Raw genomic sequence first — 17,361 nt, 5'->3', positions numbered from 1 at the left:
CATAGTGCCGAATCTTATCTGCTAAAATTTCTGTAAGATTTTTGTGTATATAAGTACAAATGAGAGTGGTCTGCAGTTCTCTGCCATTTTTGTTAGATGAATTCTAGTTATGTAAGAGGAATTTGGAAGATTTCTGTCTTTTCATGCATTATATACTGTATTTTAAAATAATTTTTGAGAAAATTTTATGGTATGGCTGCCTAATACTGTTCATTAGTTTTTTTCATTAAAGATCTCAAGTGTTTCTTCTTTTTCACTAATTACAGAAATCTTCAAACATAGACAAAAGTAGAGAGGTTGATGTCATTTTGTTCATTTCTCACCTCACTTTGTTTTTCTCTCAAGTATTTTGAACCTTGCTACTTAAAGCATGGATATTGCCTGAGAACTTGCTGCAGATGGATGTAATCATTCACACATAAGCACATACATCACATCACCTTTACCATACACTATTGGTTAGAGGCAAGTCATAGATCCTGCCCCCCACTCTTGCTTTAGGTTTTCAACTATTATTAGTAATGTTCTGAGATGTTGAAATAAGCCTTTGAACATTTAAAAATTTGTCTTGGGTCCTGGAAGGGAGTTACAAAGTCAAAGAGCATAAACTTTTTAAAGCCTTTGATGTCTGTTGTCTAATTGCTTTTCAGAAAACCAGTACCTCTTTTGGTTAAAGGGTAAACAGGTGACAACACTGACAGTTCATAAATGTGCCTTTTCTGCCAACAAGATCATTAAATGACGAGAGAGCAGGAAAGCAGACAAGAGTCATCAGAAATTCTTATCATAAACACTTGAGTGATTGGTACCTGAAAGCCTGAAGGTTATTTGAATTAGTTTTCAACAGTCTTAAACTATTTGGTCAATTTGCTGTTCCTTACTACATCTAATTCATTGTGTAGTTGTCAAGAAACATTTGGGTGCCTAATCTAGTGTTAGAGATTATGAGTGAGAAAAGATAAATGCTAGCATCTGTGCCCCTAAAAGGCTTATGGGAATCTTACTATATCGTGTACATTTTTTTCATCTTTCTACAAAATACAACTTCGACTTACAAAAGTTCATACTGAATTTCACCTAAGCTGGGTTCTCATTGAAGAAATTTGAGAATCTTCCTAGGTGTGACTTCCACCAAGATAAAGACAAAGTTGGCTTTTCCTCTGTTTTAGCAACAGCGTACTGTGTACAGACTGACTCTAGTGAAAGCATGGAATGTGGATGAACTCCAGGCCTATGCTGAGCTGGTGTCCCTGGGGAATCCCGACTTCATCGAAGTGAAGGTAAGCTCCTTCTGGCCAGTGTCATCGTATTTCCCATGGTGCTTTGTCGGCCACGGTGAAGTTAGCATCTTTTAAAACTCTACGGGGGGATCCCAGATGTTTTATTTATTCATTCAGAAGTATTGATCAAGAACCTGGCACTGTTCTAGGCATTGGGGATAATAACAGTAAAGACGAAGCTTTTGCTCTTATAAAGCTTATATTTATAGAGAGGTAGACAGTCAACACAAAATGAATAATTAAAAACTACATTGTAACATTAATATTTTGAGAAATAAAATAGTGTTATAGTGAGGAATTGGTTGGCTTTAAAATAAACTTTTATTGTGGAAAATTTCAAACATAAACAGAAGTAGAGAGATTGGTCTAATGACCCTCCATCCAATCATCGCCTGGCTTCAAAAGTTACCAACTCTGACCAGTCTTGTTTCTACTCTACCCCTACCCATTTTCTCTGCCTTACCCTATTATTTTGAAGCAAAGTCCCACATTATATGACTCATCCGTAACTGTTTCAGTATATGTCTCTAAAAGATATATCCTCACTTTAAACACTTATTCAGAATACTGTTGTAACAACTGCACAGTATTAACAATAGTCATTCAAGTATTGAAAATAGAAGGTTTTAAACTTGACCAATTATTTCTTCTTATTTAAACAGTCTTCGTGAATCTGGGTCCAAATAAGGGTCATTGACTGAAATTGGATTATTTCTCTCTTCAATTTCTTTTAGTTTGTTAGTTCCTCTTCAGTGTGTTCTCTCTCCTCGGTCCCACCTCCCACACCAATAATTTTTGTTGAAGAAAATGGATCATTTATCCTGGCTAGTTCCCTGTGTCTTTATTGTAGATTTTGCTGATTGCACGTTCCTGTGCCCCCTGTATTTCCTATAGATTGGAAGTAAGATCAAGAGAAGATTGATCAGGTGTGTGTGTGTGTGTTTGCATTTCAAGATTGGTTGGTGGTATTGTATACTTACAGCAGGAGGCAGTCATGTCTGGTTGTCTCTGGCCTGTTTTTGCCAGTGTTTCTTTGGGATGGATTCCTGTAAATGGATTGATGTGCCAAAGGGCAGATATTATTTTGGTAGATATTGTGATTGGCTGTTTTAGATTTCATAAGGAGGGCTTTCCTGAGGAGATGACTTTTTTACAACTGATTCCTAAATAGTAAGAAGCAATGCGGTCCACAGAGGCTTGGGGTCAGAGCACTCTGGGCGGATGGCACAGGTAGCATTCAGAGGTCTCATGTGATCTCAGTGGGACAGCTGGAGTTGGCAGAGACACAAGGTGAATCACAGAGGTGGAATGGGGCCAAATTCTGTTAGAACTTTCAAGCAAGAAAAGAACTGGGTTTTATACTAAGTTTAATGGTAAACTTTTTGAATAGTAGGTGTACTGGGCAAAGGTTTTAAGCTGGCGTGTGATGTGATCTGATTTGTGATTTTAGAAGATCACCCTGCTGCTGTCATGAGCGGGTTACAGAGATTCAGAGTAGGAGTAGGTAGACCAGTTATAAAGCAAGAGATGTGGTGGCTTGGGGAAGGTCATTGGCGATGTAGTTGGAGAGGAGTGGGTGCACTGGGGATAAATTTTGGAAGTAGAACCAACAGACCTTGTTGCCAGTTGAGATGCAGGGAGTGAAAGAACAAACAGAATCAAGAATACCACCTGGGTTTTTGGCTGAAGCGATCGTGTGGATGCGGAACAATTTACTGAGGCGGTAAAGACCAGTGGAGGGGGGCGGCAAGTTGGGGGTCATTTCACGAGTTCTCTGTTGGCCTCAATCATTTGAGAGATCTTTTCAGTGTACAGGTCCAGGTCCAAATAGGCCATAGTTTATATAAGCCTGGAGTTCTGGGGATAAGACAGGGCTGGCCGTAATAATTTGGAAGTCATCAGCATGCCATGGTGGTTAAAGCTGTGGAGTGTTACGAGGCAGATGGTTTTTTTGGACAACTAAGAATCCACACAATGAGAAAAAGTGACTGGAAAATTCGCCCGGTCTCCGAAAGCTCCACTCTTCAGTGTATGTGTATGAAGCGGTTGTACTCCGTGTCATTTCAGGGGATATTCAGTTTCACAGCTGTCTTTTAGTAAGTCCTGCTTTCTGTGGTACTGTACTCTGGAGGGCCAGGGAGGTGGGAAGAGATGAAATGTTGCTGTCTGAGTGTGCAGCATTCCATCTCTAGTCAGGTCAAAGATACTCTTTTCTTTTGAAACTGCTCTTAATTTTAAAAAGGCCACTCTTGGCAAGAGCTCTAATGATGCAAAGATGCAAACTGCATCTGCAGTGTATGTGTCAGCTTAAGAAAACCTTGCCAACATCAGGGATTAATGGTGTTTTAATGTGTGATTTAGCTATTAAAGAATGCTGCCTCCAACAATGTTGCAGTAAAACTTCTATTATAAAGCAAATTGGCTGGATCACACGGTCACCTTTTTTCTCCCTCCCTCCTTTCCTTCCTTCCTTATTTACAGAAAAGAATCATCTGGTATTATTTTTAAAAGAAAGATGACTACTTTGTAAACCATGTAATTCTCTGATGGGTATTTTTTAGTTTGACAGACTACTAACATAACTTCTGTCTGCAGCTGAGATGTTGTAATAACATAGCCTCTTTCAAACTAGAGTTCCATTTTACTATTTTACCCTTGCATCCAACAGATATTTTTCAGCTCTCTCCATGTGCCAGGCCTCATCAAAGCACCAGAGATACAACGTTTGATAGGGATATGTAGTTTGGGAAATGGATGGTCTTACTAAACAAGGCAAAGTCTACAGAAGTAAAGTGAGTCACTTGGAGAGATCTTATTTAAAAATTTTTAGAGAAATACGTAATCTAATCTCAATTTTAATTTCTTACGTGAATGGTAAAATATAACCTAACACATAACAGTTGTATCAGGGGAAAGCGTGGTGGCGATCAGCTCGTCTCTTGTAGAAGGCCAGAGGGAGAAACGGCCTGCCTTATCCGTACCTGAGCCATTGAGGACTGGATCACATGCTTTGTTAAATTCAGCCCTGATTTGTCCTGCAGGTTAATGAAGTATCTTCCTTTTAAGCTGAAGTAGCAAAAGGGATGTTTGCAGAATATAGTATACTTAGGAAGCAAAACAAGTTCTAGAATATTTATTGATTATATTTTTAACCATATACATTTGGATATATTGATATAAGAAAAGTATGGAAGGATATAAGACTGTTCACAGTGTTGTATGTAGAAGAAGGACAGGGAGAGGCTTAGAAATTTTATTTTTCACATTTCCGTGCTCTGCGAATTATTACAGTGAGCGTCCATTACTTTTGTAATCCCAGTGTTTGAAATGAAATCAGTAAAGGAGAAGGCAGGCTTTCCTGTTCAATAGAGTTAAACTGCTTAAGGTCTGAAAAAGCATTTTCATTATTGTTGTTGTCTTATTAATTAAAGTGAAAAATTTTCTAAAATGGGGGAGTTTTAAAAATAGTGATAACAAGCCCTCTCTGAAAAACATTTGATGAGAGCTAGCAATATGGTAGGCTAAGTAACCTCAGATTCCTCCAAAAACAAACATTTAGAAGTAACTGTGTTAAAATAAACCTACTTTTGAAAGCATAGCCATCTGTCAGGTCTGTACGGGAGTTCCTCCGGGGCTTGAAGAAGAGAGACCACCCTGGTGGTACTTCGTAGCTCTGGTGGAGATAGGGCTTGGGTTTAAAGCACCAAACGCTAGGCCCTTTCACTTCCAGTGAAAGCACAAATTAGGGTAAAATTTACCCACTGACATAGAATGGTACTTGGAAGCTTGTCCTTCACCTGTGCTCTTGATTAAAAAAAGAAGTCTCCCAGGGTCTGACCCTCACTAGGGCATGGCATTAAAATTTTAATAGTACCTCAGGGTCACATAAATGCCCTGAAGATGTGAGATTGATAATACAAATTGACCCTAGGCTGGTGATAGGCCTGGGGCTCCCTGCAGAAGCAAACACATTACTTGTTCATGTCTCTTGTCTTTTCCAGGTGTGTGTGAGCGTGCGTGCACGCACAAGGATCTCTCCTAGTCTGCACACACTGGAGTCTTGCGGGGAATGGGGAGGAGCACAGCTTTGATACATTCCTAAAAAGTACTGATGTAGCCTGGGCCAGGTTACTGATCCTCTTTGAGCCTAAATTTCCTCATATTAAAATTAGAATAATAGTATCACTTTAATAGGTTTGTTTTGAGAATTCAGTGGGATAATATATGCCTGGATTCAGTAAATATTTAGATCACTTTTCATTAAGCACATTTATTTAAATCAGTAGAAGCTATTTCTTTATTATATTGGTTCCCTCTTTTCTTTCATTGCTAGTCTTATAAAACATTTTTCTGTTTTATTCCCTGTAAATGAACATATATTTTAGCTTCGTTAGACTTAAATAGGCCTTTATTTGCTAGCTCAAGAATCTTAGTGATCATTATTTGCTTGCTTGTTTGTGAAAATGTGTTTCATGTTATAAACATCTGCTGTATTGAGAAACTTTCATAGCACAATCCATTTGTAAATGAAATACTGTCTTTATATTCTCTCCCTTGCACTGCACCTTGAGAATAGTAAGTGCTCGGTAATAATTTGTTGTCAGATGATTTAAACCTCCTTTACGATTTTGGCACCATAACTGTCTACAGAGCTCATTCCTTGCAGAGTGCATTTTGTAAAACAAATGTCTTAGCCTGACCTCGCTCCCTTTCTTTGCACAAAGGTAAAGAATATTACCAGTTATTCACATAGCGGTCCCCAGCTTGCTTCATAACTGATCATTAAAGAGCAGAAAAATCCTGAATAATGTGAATGAAATTTTATGTTAGATCACAAGAGGGTTCTGGAGTTTAATGACATATAGAAGAATATATGACTTGATCTTTAGATCATTCAGCATAGATTGGTTGGGGGTACAGAGAAAAACACGGGCAGCCCTTCCCTCTATAAGCTCAGAATTTAGACAGAGTTATACCAGTTATCTGGTAAAAGCTATATACAGGATATGATGAGATGGGTTCAGATGGAGGAGGGGTTCCTGAACAGAGATCAAAGACATGGTGGAAGATTTAGCCAGGTAAAAACTGGATGCTGAATGGGGCAGTTCCGTAGGAAAGCCTCGCGCCATGCTGAGACGCTTGGGCTGTTTTTTTTTGTGGGAAGAGCTATTCAAACATTTTTAGGATAGAGTGTCATGTTTTGGGTATATTGTGCAAAAAGTCATGAAGACAACATTTCTCATCAGACTATAGGAGACAAAAACAATATCAGGGGTCTTTTGACACCCAGTCGGTTTAATTAAAATATCAAATAGTCAGACTGACAAAATACTGCTCTTCCTACAGACCTTGAATCCCCAGGCAAACTGTCCAAGCAGCCAGTGAAAGACCTTATGGCCTCCATGTCCTAGAACAGAGCGATCCATCTGAAAGGCACCAATGTCATGGTGTGGGTTATGCTTTTCACTGCAAACCCAGAGATGCATAAGTTGTCCTGTTCTTCAGGAACTTTCTTTGGGTCTGCTTGTCACTCCTCAATCTATAGATTCTGAAGTGAGTGCTTTTCAATTGCCACATGGTACCCATCTGTTTTCTTGAGTTCATTCTTTTTTCAAAATCATGAGGGGAAAAGTTGGTGCTGGTGATAGAGGGGGTGGGGGCAGGGTGGTGGTAGGATGAGAAGGTAGCAGACAGCTGTGATACAGAAAATGAAGCCTTTTTAGACAATTTAGGTAGCGTGATCAGGAATAAAATCAGGGCAAGTCATCGGTTAGGATGTGTAGGATGTGTAGGAGTGTAGGATGGAGTGAAGTAGCCAGAGAAGAGAAGGGAGCACCAGAGGAGGGGGCATTAGGAGCCTGACTGAGGGAGGGCTCGGGCTTCCCAAAGGTGACTCTCCATAGACTAATTCACTGACACCGATTTCTGCCCAGACCACTTCTGTCACAGAGAACACTGGGCTCTGTGGTTGGCCCAGAAAGTTGCTCGCACTGCCTACCCCAGAGGATTTGGTCTGGCTGAAATGAGAACTTTTATGTAAAAGAATTTGGCTAAGTATGAAGCATTATGTGAACGAATGGGAAAGTGTCACATAAAGGCATAATAATATAGCTGTGGCATTCATTCTCTCATTGCCTTTCCAAAGCAAGTCTGTGCTTAATGTTTCATGATTTATTATTGCTGAGTAAAAAATATTAAAATATTTTCCAAAGCCCTTGTTGTAAATGTAAGTGCTCATCTCAAACCTCTGTTTCAAGGAACTTTTAAAATATGAACAGTAAATTCTTTTGTATTAGCTACTGTGTACATGCTTGTTCATATAATTCACATATCATAAACAGCATTTAAATTGAAATAAAGTTCATTTTTATAACTAATTTGACCTACCAATAAATCATTTTTGTGTTTTGTATACATTTGGGGAAATTTAGCACAATTTTTCAGCCATACCTAAAGATTTTTAAAACTGTTATATTATTTGCTTTTTAAAATTCACCTAAATCTCAAGCTCAGTTTAATGAATTCTGTAAATCATCGGGCTGATAGGGAAGATGCTCTTGTTTATTACAACTAAGCTGGGTCGCTTCTAGTTTGTGTTCAGCAAAGGTCATCTTGGTTTAGCATACCAGTAATCTTTTTGAACAGCCATCTGGAGTCGAGCGTTTTGCAGAGCTCATCTGAGTCTTCGGCCAACTCCTAGCTCCACCATCTGCAGGGTCACGGTCACTCTACAGTGCTCATCTGTGGGTTTTTCATAAAGTGGCACCCTACCCCCTCCAATCTGTGTGTGTGTGTGTGTGTGTGTGTGTGTGTGCGCGCGCGCATATGCGTCCACATCCATGTGTGTGTGAAAGAGAGTGTGAGTGGATGTCTTTTTATTTCAGTTATTCCCTCCTTAGTAGTAGCATATCTAGAATATTCAAAACACTTGTCAAGAAAGTTTGATCCTGGAGTATTTAAAGAGCCTACAAAGTTAAGATATTCCTTATTATTGGTAAATGCATCATTATGTAACTTACCAAAGAGAGAACTTAATTATGAAACTTTGGGGTCCTATATGCCTGGGCCGTCAGGGAGAGTTCAAAAGACTTAGAAGCTTCAGGAATTTCTGGAGAGGTGAGACACATGCTTATACATGTAAGTGTGTGAAAGGGATGTATTTATAGCCACAAATGCATTTCCTGTTTGGCGTGAATCTGTTTATACGTATCCATTTACAAAATGCATTACCAAGTGATCTCCTTAAAGAATAATTTCAAAGGGATCCCTAGCTGGCCCTTTACAGGAAAACCTTACCAATCTTATCAAACCTCAGCTGTACTGGAAAATGGGAGCTCATTTATTTTCCCAGTGAATAAGTTGTTCACTGAATTTTTGTGGGTGTCAACCATGCCTCCATTAGTGGTCCAGGAGATTATAATTCCTGGAGAATTAATCTATTATAGTGCACAAAGGAATCTGAATGAAAAGATACGTTATTGGTTCAAATACAGTGCTCTGCCCTAGCATAGATTGTGACCGCATGAGCATGAAGCAAGGATACCTGAGCACTGCAGTCGCAGGGTGGGGAGGGCACTGGCCTGGGAGCTCCTGCCTACTTGTGTGAGCTCCTAAGCAGATTTTATCATCTCTAATGCACTATTACTTTCTTCACCTTTGCATTGGATTGGATTGGATTGGATTGGATTGGATTGGGTGGGTTGGGGTTGGGTAGATTATCTCTAGAAGCCTTTCTGGCTTTGACACTCTTGTTCGATGACATTTAAATAGGTCTGTAATTATCTGTAACTGTTGTAATGCTTCCCCAGGGTGTCACCTACTGTGGGGAGAGTTCAGCAAGCAGTCTCACCATGGCCAATGTGCCCTGGCACGAGGAGGTGATACACTTTGTCCGTGACTTGGTGGATCTGATCCCCGACTATGAAATTGCTTGTGAACATGAACATTCCAACTGCCTCCTGATAGCTCACAAAAGGGTAAGAAGAGCTCAACTATGCATTCTTCTATCTGCTCCTTCTCCTCTTTAGTTTCTCCTCCCTTTATTATAGTGGGTATCTGCTTGTTTGCTACCTTTCCTGAAACAGACTTAAGGAAGCCCTCAGTGGGTGTGTGGGTAATGATGTGCAGAACAAAGTCCAAAGAAATACAGAAAAAAAATCAAACTTCCTTACAACTTACAGCCCATTGACAAGTACTTGGGACAGGCAGGGTGACCTTCCTCCAGGAACTCAGCTGCCTCAATGTTAATACTTTGCTAAAGGCAAAAGGCAGCCTTAGCTTGACATTAGCGCGACCGCCAGGATCCTGTAAGTCTTCTTTAACATCGAAAATCCTGGGGTGCCCGGGTGGCTCAGTCGTTAGGTGTCTGCCTTTGGCTCAGGTCGTGATCCCAGGGTCCTGGGATTGAGCCCCACGTCGGGCTCCCTGCTCAGTGGGAAGCCTGCCTCTCCCTCTCCCACTCCCCCTGCTCGTGTTCCCTCTCTCACTGTCAAGTAAATAAAATCTTTTTTAAAAAACAAAAAACATCGAAAATCCCTTTGGAAACTTCCTTTTTCTCTACCCCTCCACCCCAAGATATAAGTTAGTGATCATCCTCCAAACATATGGCTCCCTGATACACAGCTGAAGGGTCTCATGACTGGGGTCTTACTAGACAGTAGTAAATGACATTATCCTAACAACAGCTAGCCCCTCAAGGTCCTGGAAACCTTGCTTCCAAGTTCCTTAGAGACTTATGCTGTCCCTAACCTCCTCCCAACTTGAAAATATATAGTCAGTCACTCCTCACAACCCCAGTGTAGCTCTTTCTGCCCACAGGTCCTGTCCCTGTGCTTTAATAAAACCACCCTTTTTGCACCGAAGATACCTTGAGAATCGTTTCTTGCTCTTGGCTCCTGGACCCCAGCATTTCACATCAGATAGGATGACTGTTGTTGAGACTAGATGAAAGCACAGTGAGGTTTGTTAGACTACTCTGCCTGGTTTTCTGTTCAAGTTCTCCATTAACAAATACTTTTTTTTAAAAAAGTAAACATGGATGAACCCTGAAAACATTATTCTAGGTGAAAAAAAACAGACACAAAAGGGCACATATTGTATGATTCCGTTTACATGAGATGTCCAGACCAGGTAAATCCGTAGAGACAGAAAGTAGATTGGTGGTTGCCAGAGACTGGAGAAGAGCAGGCTGGGAAGTGACCGCTAACAGGCACAGGTTTTCTTTGGGGGTGATGGAAATATTCTAGAATTATCGAGTGGTGTCGGTTGTCCATCTCTGTGACTATACCAAAAATCACTGAATTGTACACTTTAAAAGGCTGAATTTTATGGCATGTGAATTATATCACAATAAAGATAAATTAACACCAAAAAGATAATAAAGGTCAAGATTGGAGTACCTCTTCTTATAGAAGTGCTTTTTATGCAAGTAAAGTCAGGCTTAATTTGAACATGAAAGAACATTTATCCTCCCCAAAAACCTTAAATGGCTTCCTGAACAGCTTCTCAGGTTAACGACATTTAATAATACGAGATTTGCTCAGTTAAAATTTCACATCCTGGGCGCCTGGGTGGCTCAGTTGGTTAAGCGACTGCCTTCGGCTCAGGTCATGATCCTGGAGTCCCGGGATCGAGTCCCACATCGGGCTCCCTGCTCAGCGGGGAGTCTGCTTCTCCCTCTGACCCTCTTCCCTCTTGTGCTGTCTCTCATTCTCTCTCTCAAATAAATAAATAAAATCTTAAAAAAAAAAAAAAAAAAAATTTCACATCCTCTGGTCTCAACAAACACCCGGTTAAAAGGCTCTCATGCTTTGGTTGCAGTGAGATTGTGTGTAGGTGACCTATGGTCTGTCAGACTTAAATATTTAGACAGAAGAATATGTTCTGGGACATCAAGGGACATCAAGGAACAGAGAAACAAAGACCACCTGGTATTTGAAATGTTAATTAAAGTAGCTACATAGCTAATTAACTTACGAAGCAAATCTTAAAAATTAAAGCCAAAAAACCTGAATTTTATTTTCTAGTTTTTCATTCACTGTTATCTTAGGTAAGGTAGTGCCTTTAAAAAAACATTATTTGAGGGGCGCCTGGGTGGCTCAGTCGTTAAGCGTCTGCCTTCGGCTCAGGTCATGATCCCAGGGTGCTGGGATCGAGCCCCGCATCGGGCTCCCTGCTCAGTAGGGAGCCTGCTTCTCCTTCTCCCTCTGTCTACCACTCTGCCTGCTTGTGCTCTCTCTCTGTCAAATAAATAAATAAAATCTTTAAAACAAAAAAAAAAACATTATTTGATTGAAGAGGCAGTGCTCTGAAAATAATCCTGACCATGGTGGTAAAGTTCTTTCCTCCTCCATTGAGACTGTTCTTCACATCGTAGCCAAAGAAATCTGTATAGAATATTGATCTCTATTGCTCAGATGCATCAGTGACCTCCCTTTGCTTTTAACATAAAAATCAAAATCCTTAATGTGACTCTAGGACCCAGCATGATCAGGCTGTCTACCTCTCCAGCTCTTAAACTGCTCTTCTCTCCTCTCCCTCTGCACTTTCTTTATTTTCTCAGCCACAATAGGTCTTTTCCTTTAATTAGGTTGGGAATTATATACTCTTTTCTGTTCTTTTAGTGGTTGCAGTAGGAATGACTCTATGCATCCTCGACTAATCAAAGTCTAATGGTAATGAATACTTTTATGCTCTAACAACAGTGCAAGGACCTGAGAACACCTTATCAACCTCCATTTTTCCCTTCCCAACTCACCTGCTGTTACTGTTGTGTCCATTAATGATAAATGTGTATAAGGAGAATATTGTTAACTGCCTTATATACTCAGGATTCCTTTAGATTTACATGCATCTTGGGGCGCCTGGGTGGCTCAGTCGTTAAGCATCTGCCTTCGGCTCAGGTCATGATCCCAGGGTCCTGGGATCGAGCCCTGCATCGGGCTCCCTGCTCAGTGGGGAGCCTGCTTCTCCCTCTCCCACTCCCCCTGCTTGTGTTCCCTCTCTCGCTGTGTGTCTCTCACTGTCAAATAAATAAATAAAATCTTTTTTTTTTTTTTTTTAACACTGTTGTGCACTCTGTTCCTTTCTGCATTTTTTGATCCCCCATATGGAATTGTTTTCCTTCTGCCCAGAAAACACTGTTTACAATATACTTTAGTGGGAGTCTGCTGATAGAAAATTCTGTTCTTGTTTGTCTGGAAATGTATATTTTGGCTGGGGATAAAATTCTAGGTTGACATTTGTTGCCTTTCAACACAATAAAGATATTCTCTTGTCTTTTACATTCCATTGATAAAAAGTCAGCTACTGGTTTGTTGCTCCTTTTCAGATAATCTGCCATTTTCATCCTTCTGACTTCTTTTTTGGTTCTGCCCATATCCACAGGGAGTTCTCAGAAAGGGCCAAACAAATAAGTGAAATTTGATGTGATAAATGTAATAACAGGCATAGCTACCAGGTACAAGCCAGCATGAGGAGAGAGTCTGAGATGAACCTCATTATCTAATGTTTGTTGAGCACCCAAGATGCGTCAGGCACTCTGCTGGGTACTAAGAATACAAAGATGAGTTAAGCAAATGGTCCCTGCCTTCAAGAATGGTCTAACAGAAAAAAAGGGCAACTATCAAAACAAATGCCCCCAAAGTTTTATCAGAGCAATGATGGAAGATTAGAGTAGAGCCCAGAGGGGCGTACTTAGGATGATATGGTACCATCAGGAGAGGCTTCACAGAGGAGTTGCTGTTTGACAGGATGTCCAGTGACAGTCCAGCTAGGGAGGACATTAAAGCAGAAAACCATACAAGGAAAGGTCCTTGGAGAAGGGCAGAGGTCTAGCCTGTTAGGAGAACGACAAGTAGTTCAGTATGGCTGGAGGTCAAAAGAATGGTTGAAGGGGAAGGAAGGGGGGTGATTGGTCAGTGGCAAGAGCACTGATGGTATTAAATGGCGTCCTAGTTGTGCCTTTTCCTGTACAGCATGGGCAGGCACTGAAGGGTTTTAAGTAGGGGAGTGACACAATCAGATTTGAGGTTCAGAAAAATTTCTCTAGCAACATTACAGGGGATGAACTGCAAGACTAAAAGACAGAGAAACCAGTTAAAAACTGTTGTAAGAGTCCAACAGTCCGAGGGTGAAGTGATGAGGGTCTGAAACAAAGGGTGCGAAGGGAGAGAGAGGAGAGTGGTGGACTTGGTCAGATATCCAGTGCAGGCCACTCTCTTTCATCCTGGGTGAGTCATGGGCTGGTGTCACGTCCGTACTGCCAAGTAGATGTCGAAGTTCAGGCTCCCCGCTCAGCCGCCATTGACCTGTGGGGGGAGGAGTGCCTCGGTATGGCTAATTTGGGGGTGGAAGTTCAGGCTCTCCCCTCAGCAACCTCTGATACCACTCTGACTAGGAAGGGAGGATCACCTTCCTGCTGCTCCCCAGTGACAGTATGGGATGGATGTGGGGGCCTCGTTGCCCTTAGGCAGTGGTGGAAGTCTTGGCTCTCTGCTAAGCTTCCTCTGTCCCCACTGTAGCGTGGGTGGGGAGAGGCACCTTGCTAGGGCCAGGTGGAGGTCAATGCTCCTGAGACGACAGAGGGGGGTTGGGATGGCCCGATGCTCCGTTCCACCTTCTTGAGAGCTCCCCAGCAGCGAGGAGGGAGGGTACAGCTCAATATGGCTGGGCAAATGGGAAAGTCTAGGATCCCCCCCAGGTGCTGACTGACCTGGGATGAGAATCGGGCATTTTTCTCATGGCCTAGGTTGGTTATTGCCAAAAGGTTTTCTGTCCTGCTAGCTAGGCTGCCCTTTTCCTGGTCCTTTGGCTAAGAAAAGCAGGTTTTTCATGGGGCTCTAAGATGTTTTTTACTGTTGGTGCCCTTTGGTATTTCTGGATTGCAGGCTTCAGCCAGGCTTCTGGGCTCCAGCACCCAGTGCAGGATATAAGAGCCAAAAATAAAACCCAGGGAATGCACCACTGTTGTTCCTCAGGTCTCGAGGTCCCTAGCCAGTGTGCCTTCTTATATCTACCTTTAAAGTTTTATGTTTGTTTTATATGTCATATCCAGGGATTTTAGCTGTATAGTGGGAGAAATAAGAAGAAGTGCGTACACTCCATCTTGTCCAGAAACAGAAGTCTGTGACCACGGTTTTGACATTTATAGTTTTTGGTTTGGTATCTCCTCAGTGAACATTAATGCCAGTCAACTTGGTACACCGTTTATTAGTAGATTATTTAGCAGATTATTTCCATGTAAATTGATTTTCTGTATTTATGTTAGAAGTGTCACCCAGTATGGTTACAAGGCTGCCCCTGCAATGTTACTGGAAAGATTTTCCTGAAACTTACATGAAAACATCCTTGCCTGATCCTAATCAGAACCTTTCAGATCCCATTTAATAAGTAGGCCAGCAGTTTACCGATGGATGCCTTTTGTTTTGTTTTGTTTTGGTTTTTTTTTCCCATGGATGCCTTTTTAAGGTTACAAAAAAACAGAGCTATAACCAAAAACCAAACAAAGGAAAGAAATAGAAAAACACAAAACAAAACCTAAAGACTAGAAGAATCCATAAAACGAATCATTCAGTTCATAAATATCAGAGTAGGTATTGACTGTTTAACAACCTCATTGTTTATACTGCCAATTCCAAGCTTATTGTTTCTCTGCTATATTTTTGAAACAGGACATTTCGCAATGAACGTAAAAGAAAAACCTAGATATTTTATTTGATTCTTAATGGCTTTCACAATCGGGGCCTTTTTGGCCTTGTTACAGGCCCCCTCTCTGGGCCTTTACAAGGTACCGCCATGTTGCTTTTTTCCTCCTCCTTTGCCCAAGATAACCTCTTCTGCCAGAAATGTACTCACCACCCTGCCCCACCCCAGTTCATCTGCTGAATTTCTGCTCCTTAAAACTGTAAAACAAATCTTCTTGGGGGCTACTTTTCTCAGATCTATATGTGCATAGATAAGGCTGCCTTCTTTAAGGAACTGTGGGTTCCTGGAACACAAGGATGTCATCCCCAGCACTTGCTAGAGTCCCGGGGACACAGTAGATTCTTAGAGTTTGTTTAGTGAACTGACAGCCTCTTCACGGTCCTCTCCTTTCCTTCTTCACTGTCTTGCCTTCAGAAAGCAGAGACATTGTTCCATTGTACTTGCTAATTTTGATATGTATTTCCCTTCTTCCTTATTTGTTCATTCATTCATTCATTCATTCTTTCATTTATTCAATAAATATTTATTCTACTGAGTTTGCTATTTTATAGGTCATCAGTGACCTGCTAGTTGTTAAATACAGTTGTTTTCCTATTCACCATTTCCTGTTTTCCTGCAGCAGGAATCTGATGCCGATCCATGCTTTTTGAAAGTCTTTCCCGTCTACTGTACTGTACTTTTCTGATTCTAGTAAAGTTGGCTAGCAGAAATAATAACATTGCCATAAAGTGCAGCACTGAATATCCTTCCATTGTGGCATTTCTTTCTTTGTCCACTTGAAAAATTTTAAATTCTCTGATCTAGGATACCATGTAGCCCAAAGTGTAAGGTGAATTCTTTAAAAGAAAAAAATATTCTAGAGATTTCAAGCGTTGGTTAAATATTTACATTTAGATGACCTTTAAAGATTCTGCATTAAATTAGTAAGATTTTCACAACATGGAACAGCCTCTGGAGAATCCATTATAATCTGTATTACCCTGTCCATCCCCAGAATACTCCGTGGTCATTTTTTGCATCATTTACAGTGATCTTGTTATTGCCATATGTTATATCACATGCAAAGCATTTCTTAATTGTTAGTGGAATATTTTTTTAATGGATGATTATTTTTTTTACAACAGTTTTGTCATTTAGAAGTGATGTTTAGACTCTAGAAAAGGAGTTTCTGCTCTTGATAAGAGGGAGTTTCTTTAGTGGGTGGGAGTAGAACGTTCAATGAGTTTCTTTGACTTTGAACAAAGGAAAGACGAAGCAGACTCAAGTAAGTCAGCGTATTTTAGTTCCGAGTTTGAGCTAGAGGGACAAAGAGGTAAGTACAGATGCCCACAGGAGACTGTCTACAGGGGGAGGGTGGGCCGGTCTGTGTGCTCTGGAAGGGAGGCCGGCATAAGAAGACACAGCCACCCTTCTGCTGTGTTTTCCATTAGCAGCTCAAATGTAACCTTGGATCTGTCAGTCTGCAAGCTAATAAGACCATGATGAATACAATACACTTTGAGAATTTTAGATTAGAAACAGTGAAGTCCTTCCTCTCTGCATATTGGTGACATCCTATTCGAGTGGATCACTGCCAGTGGAAACCAAGCAGTAGGTGATAACGTACGGCTTGCAAATCCACAAAGCATTGTTTTCAAACTTAATTGCTTACTTAAAAAAATAAATTTTATGTCTTAGTACATACAGTTTGGGATTTATGGAAAAGTCGAGAAGAATAGTGCAAAGAATTTCTCTATACTCTAGATTTGCCTTGTTATTAACATCTTACATTGGTATATACCTGTGTTACAGCTAATGAACCAATATTGCTGCATTTTTAGCCAAAGCCCATAGTTTAGATTTTCTTAGGTTTTACCTAATGTCCTTTTTCTGTTCTGTTCCATCCAGGAGGACACATTATATTTAATTGTCATGTCCCTTTAGGTTCCTCTTGGCTACGGCAGTTTCTCAGACTTTCTTTGTTTTTGATAACTTTGACAGCTTTGAGGAGTACTCATGAAGTATTTTATAGCCTGCACCACTACTGAAATGTGTCCAGTGTTTTTCTCCTAAGACTTGGGTTGTGGGTTTTTAGGAGGAAGACCACAGAGGTAAAGTGCCATTTTCATCATATTGTATCCGGGATGCATACTGCCAACATGATTTACAACTAGTGATGTTGACCTTGGTCAGCAAATTGAGCTGGTGTTTCTCAGGTGTCTCCACTGTAAAATATACTCTTCCCCTCCCCTTTCTGTACATTTATTCTTTGGAAAGACATCACTGTCTGCAGCCCATTTGTAAGGAGTGAGAGTTATGTTCCACATCCTTGAGGGTGAGACATATACATCAATAGGTTTATGTCTTTTCCCCAGTTTTTAATTTATTCAGTCATTTT

The 17,361-nt window shown here is 40.7% G+C and overlaps 1 protein-coding gene across 4 annotated transcripts in view; it reads left to right on the top strand.

Moving 5' to 3' along the window:
* The window catches only part of LOC116648629 (S-adenosyl-L-methionine-dependent tRNA 4-demethylwyosine synthase TYW1), a 201,313-nt gene that overhangs the window by 167,133 nt on the left and 16,819 nt on the right, over positions 1-17,361 (top strand). The window contains exons 14-16 of one of the 4 annotated variants that reach the window (XM_032430711.1): positions 1,170-1,280; positions 3,949-4,072; positions 5,282-5,326. In XM_032430711.1, the coding sequence (XP_032286602.1) occupies positions 1,170-1,280; positions 3,949-4,047 (210 nt within the window). In that variant the 3' untranslated portion in view covers positions 4,048-4,072; positions 5,282-5,326. Of the gene's footprint in view, positions 1-1,169; positions 1,281-3,948; positions 4,073-5,281; positions 5,432-9,088; positions 9,257-17,361 lie in introns of those variants that run through there. The other 3 variants (XM_032430709.1, XM_032430712.1, XM_032430710.1) reach the window with 3 other exon arrangements.

Source organism: Phoca vitulina, unplaced genomic scaffold, assembly GCF_004348235.1.
Source record: "Phoca vitulina isolate PV1807 unplaced genomic scaffold, GSC_HSeal_1.0 scaffold45, whole genome shotgun sequence".
Taxonomy (NCBI): domain Eukaryota; kingdom Metazoa; phylum Chordata; class Mammalia; order Carnivora; family Phocidae; genus Phoca; species Phoca vitulina.
This window is presented reverse-complemented; position numbering and strand designations above follow the sequence as displayed.